General features: G+C 43.9%; 1 protein-coding gene across 1 annotated transcript; it reads left to right on the top strand.

Annotated features, from left to right (window-relative positions):
- The first annotated feature begins 338 nt into the window (after positions 1 to 338).
- On the top strand, positions 339 to 3,973 carry nfkbia (NFKB inhibitor alpha). The gene is made up of 6 exons (XM_005798311.3): positions 339 to 831; positions 2,507 to 2,612; positions 2,702 to 2,912; positions 3,004 to 3,092; positions 3,173 to 3,430; positions 3,530 to 3,973. The coding sequence occupies exons 1-6, from the start codon at positions 371 to 373 to the stop codon at positions 3,563 to 3,565; spliced, it is 1,161 nt and encodes a 386-aa protein (XP_005798368.2). The 5' UTR covers positions 339 to 370; the 3' UTR covers positions 3,566 to 3,973.
- The last annotated feature ends 241 nt before the right edge of the window (positions 3,974 to 4,214 follow it).

The raw sequence follows: 4,214 nt of genomic DNA, 5'->3' as shown, positions 1-4,214 counted from the left end.
GATACTGATAGAAAAAAAAAATCATATAGAATGACTTTGCAATATTTTTAGAGCTCTTTGGGGACCCCTGCTGTTTTCTTTTCCTCTAAAGACTCTAACTAAATCCCTTATTCAGAGCTGGAAGCTTCTGGAAAAAATGCCTCTAGCACATTCTAAGACAAAGAAGATGACAAGGGAAAATGTGTTTAAGTCCAAGCACTGAAAATCTAAACTTAGATTATAAAATCTAAGATTTTATGTGACTTTTTATGATCTTTGTGCAAACTATTGACAAAGAAAGGGGACAAAAAGGGGGGGTGCTGTTGCATGCGTGCCTCGGACCCCTTGTTTTACTAATTCCGCCTCTGATCCTGCAAACGCATAATGCTCAATGAGAAGCGTTTTTATTATTCAAGTCTGGGCAGAAATCCCCTCTCTGGCTCTGCTGTGTGTTTGCGAAGTTATTCTAGTTGTCAGTTTGGTGGAAATCCCCCACCTATGTGTTAACTCCGCCCGCTCTGCAGCCAGATACACGCAGAGGGCATTTACAGGCTGCAGCGCACACACGCTTAACCACAGTACAACTAGGACTGCCAGAACCAACATGGACCTTCACCGGGCCAGTATATTAAACCAAATGGATTACAATCGGGAGTCTAAAGAAGGGAAAGCGGCCCAGTCGACGGAGGAGCGGCTCGACAGCGGCGTGGACTCGCTGAAGGAGGAAGAGTACCAGGCTGTGGCGGAGGAGCTCCATCGGCTCCAGCTGGACAGTGAGCGCCAGCAGGCCGCGGCTCGGACCGAAGAGCCGCTGCAGGAGTGGCAGACGCAGACTACAGACGAGGGAGACACGTAGGTTTTTTACCCACCGGGTTATTTATATGCTTATTTATATAACCGGGGGCGCCTGAGACGCAGGGCCTCACTTTTGGGTCTTTGAGGTAATTTGATGCCTTCGTTCCCCGTCGGGAATGCCTTCCTCCATAAAACCCAGGCCTACATTAGCCCGGAATTATTATTGTTGTTGTTTATAAGCCTTGAGGTTTAGTCGAAGTTTTATTAAAGCCCGGTTAATTGGGTCTGATTTGATTTCAAAGTAACTTTTTTTTTTCTTGCTGTGGATATAGTAAACAAAAAGGCCATTTATCAGGGGGTCAGGTTGGGAAAGTCCCGGGCGCGCCGCCAAGGAATCCAACAGACGCGCGTTCCCGTGAAGAGCAAAGAAGGGGAAAACTGGGAAAATTTCCCTAAAGTGCCACCAGATAAATACCGAGAAACCACGAATAAACCCGTCTTCTGACAGAGAAGGTGTTGTCTCAAAACCAGTGGAAACAAACAATACCCTAAAGTAACCCTAAATTTTGTTATTTTTGTCCCAATGTTATTCCTCCGCACAGAAATGTAGTCCGCGCTCATAACCCTCGTCTTAAGAGTATCCATAAAGGGAATTGAATTAAAACGATGTAAAGTGCTTTATTCACACCAAAGCAAAAATAACATAAGACTTTCAAAACATTTAAATCAAGATTAAACGTGTGCAGAACCGAATCACAACTACGTTTCTTTTCCTTTTTTTTTTGTTCTTTTTTTTTTTTTTTTTTTTTTAACTGCTGGCAGGGCCGTCTCCAGAAAGTCTCCAAAGGTGGGCTCCCATTATTTATAAGAGCCCTCCCAAAAATATCTGAAGTGTATTATGCTTCTGTTACATATAGACTTTAAAAAGGTGTGATAGTTAATTATTCACATTCTGGTATATTTCTAATAGACCTATAAGATATTAAAAAAGAAGAACCTGCTGCTCTAAAGCTGCATGTTGCTCAGCTGCTTTTGATAACTTTTACCAAGAGGGTGAAATAGAAACTTTATTAGTTTATTTATTTGTTACAGAATATCTTCATTGAATTTCAACTACAACACTAATTTGAAAGGGATCTTTTGTTTGGTCCTGTTATTCCACCAGGCTGTTGAAAGATGGACTAATTGTCTTGATTTTCCATAAATAAGAAAATGGCAATAAAGCTGATTTTAGAAAGAGATAATAGTGATTTATAAAGTTGGATATTTAACGTTATTGCTGTAAATTTCTATAAACACCTTGTACTTGAACGCAAACTGCTCTGTGTGCATTATAGATTTAGTTTAACTATTCTAGCACTTTCACTCCTGCAACATAATGAAAATATATATTTTTAAAACTGCTATTCAAAAATAAAAAATAGATCTATAAAGTTGCTGAAATCTGTTATTTAGATTTTCATTATGTTACCCCCCATTCAGTTTTTAAACCATTTGTACCTGAAGATGCCTCTGGCTGCTCAGTTCTGGACGTCCCGTTTATTAAAATATAATGAAAAAAACTATTTGAAACATGCACTGGGAGTAATACAGAATAAGCCTGTTGATGCACGTGGAGTTGTGTGCATACATGCTTTTCCAGGCAGTAAATCAGATTCTTGGTATAAGAATTTGTTCCTTTTTCTGTTTTTGTTGTCTAACAGGTTTTTTTTTTCTACCTTTTTCTCGGCAGGCTGCTCCACCTGGCCATCATCCACGAAGCAAAGGACTACATCAAACAAATGATTGACCTTTCAAAGAACACACCTTTCCTCAATGCACAGAATGACCTGAGACAGGTGTGTGATCTTCCCCTCTCCTCATTTAACATTTTATTTGCTCTGATCCTGATCAATAGTGTAACATAAATGCTTTGCCTCCCCCACAGACTCCTCTCCACTTAGCAGTGATAACAAACCAGCTGAACGTCTGCTCCAGTCTCCTCGCGTCCGGCTGCGACCCCACGCTGGTGGACAACAGCGGCGACACGCCTCTTCACATCGCCTGTCGCCACGGTAACCTGTACTGCTTCAGCGTCATCACACAGAACTGCAGGCTGGAGCACCTGCACACGGCGATGGCCGCCTGCAACTACAACGGTGAGACTGCGTCGAGGCGCGCTGGCGCCGGCACGGCGGACGCTGCTGGCAAGGAGTCGGTTCTAATCGACGCCTCTTCTGTTTCATGCAGGTCAGAACTGCCTCCACCTGGCTTCAGTTCACGGTTTCCTCTCGCTGGTGGAGAAAATGGTTGACCTCGGAGCGGACATCAACGCTAAAGTAAGCAGATTCATCCAGACGCAGAATGTGGGCCGACGTGGAGAATGTTTTGGTTTTAACACGACGTCCTTGTTGCACAGGAGCAGCACAACGGCCGCAGCTCGCTGCATCTTGCCGTGGACCAGCAGAACCTCGCTCTGGTCAAACTCCTCCTGAGGAAAGGAGCAGACCCCAACCTCCTGTCGTCCGGGGGACACACTCCCTTCCACCTCACCTACGGTTTGGACAACTGCGACATCCAGAAAGAGCTGTTCCCGGTGACCCATCCGGACCTGAGGGATCTCTCTGAATCAGAAAACAGCGGAGAGGAGTCGTCGGAGGAGGAGTCGGACGAAGAGGTGTGTTGAAATCGCAGTTGGAGTAGAGCGACTGACTGAAGTGTCAAAATTTTGACTGGTTGGGTAATCCGTTTTTTTCCCCGTCATGTGTGTCTGCAGGGAATGTACGACGACATTCAGTGGAACGGACATTAGCAGAAAAGAAAAAGGAAGTTGCAGAACAGCCCAAGATGATTACGATAAGAATGAAGGCGGCACAGCTCGGCACATGTCTGATTTATTTGTAATATCATGCTGGGAAGATGGCAGCGAGTCAACGCGGCTGCTGCCGAACCGGCCCAGGCTTGCAGCTCCTGATATAAAACAGGACACTGACCGCTGCAGGAGAGCGAAACGCACACATTGTAACGGGACTGCTGTGTGAGAGGATCCCCTGAAGACCCTGTTCCAGCTCTGTTGTATGATACTGTAAATGCTGTGTATATGAAGATGTATTTTTTATGGAAGCTGTGAATGTGTACAGTTTAGCAGGTTGTATATGTGAGATGGCAAACAGTTCCAGCGCACTCCAGTTAAATTAAAACACTCATATTTAACACCTCAGACCTGCTCCGTGACTTGATTTGTGGGAAATGGAGAGTAAATGTTGCTTATGGTTTTTCAAGTATTCCCGATCGAGTCTTGCTGTTCCCTTCTCTCTAATAATGTGTGAAGCTTAGACAAAAGGAGTCCTTTACTCTTATTATACAGGGATCAGCATTAATTAATTACTGAGAGCCATAAATTACAGTCGTCATAGTTGTTATTTGGACTCCAACAAATTAATTTAAAGTCAAAGATGTGG

The sequence above is a fragment of the Xiphophorus maculatus genome, chromosome 19 (assembly GCF_002775205.1).
Source record: "Xiphophorus maculatus strain JP 163 A chromosome 19, X_maculatus-5.0-male, whole genome shotgun sequence".
In the NCBI taxonomy this organism is placed as follows: domain Eukaryota; kingdom Metazoa; phylum Chordata; class Actinopteri; order Cyprinodontiformes; family Poeciliidae; genus Xiphophorus; species Xiphophorus maculatus.
This window is presented reverse-complemented; position numbering and strand designations above follow the sequence as displayed.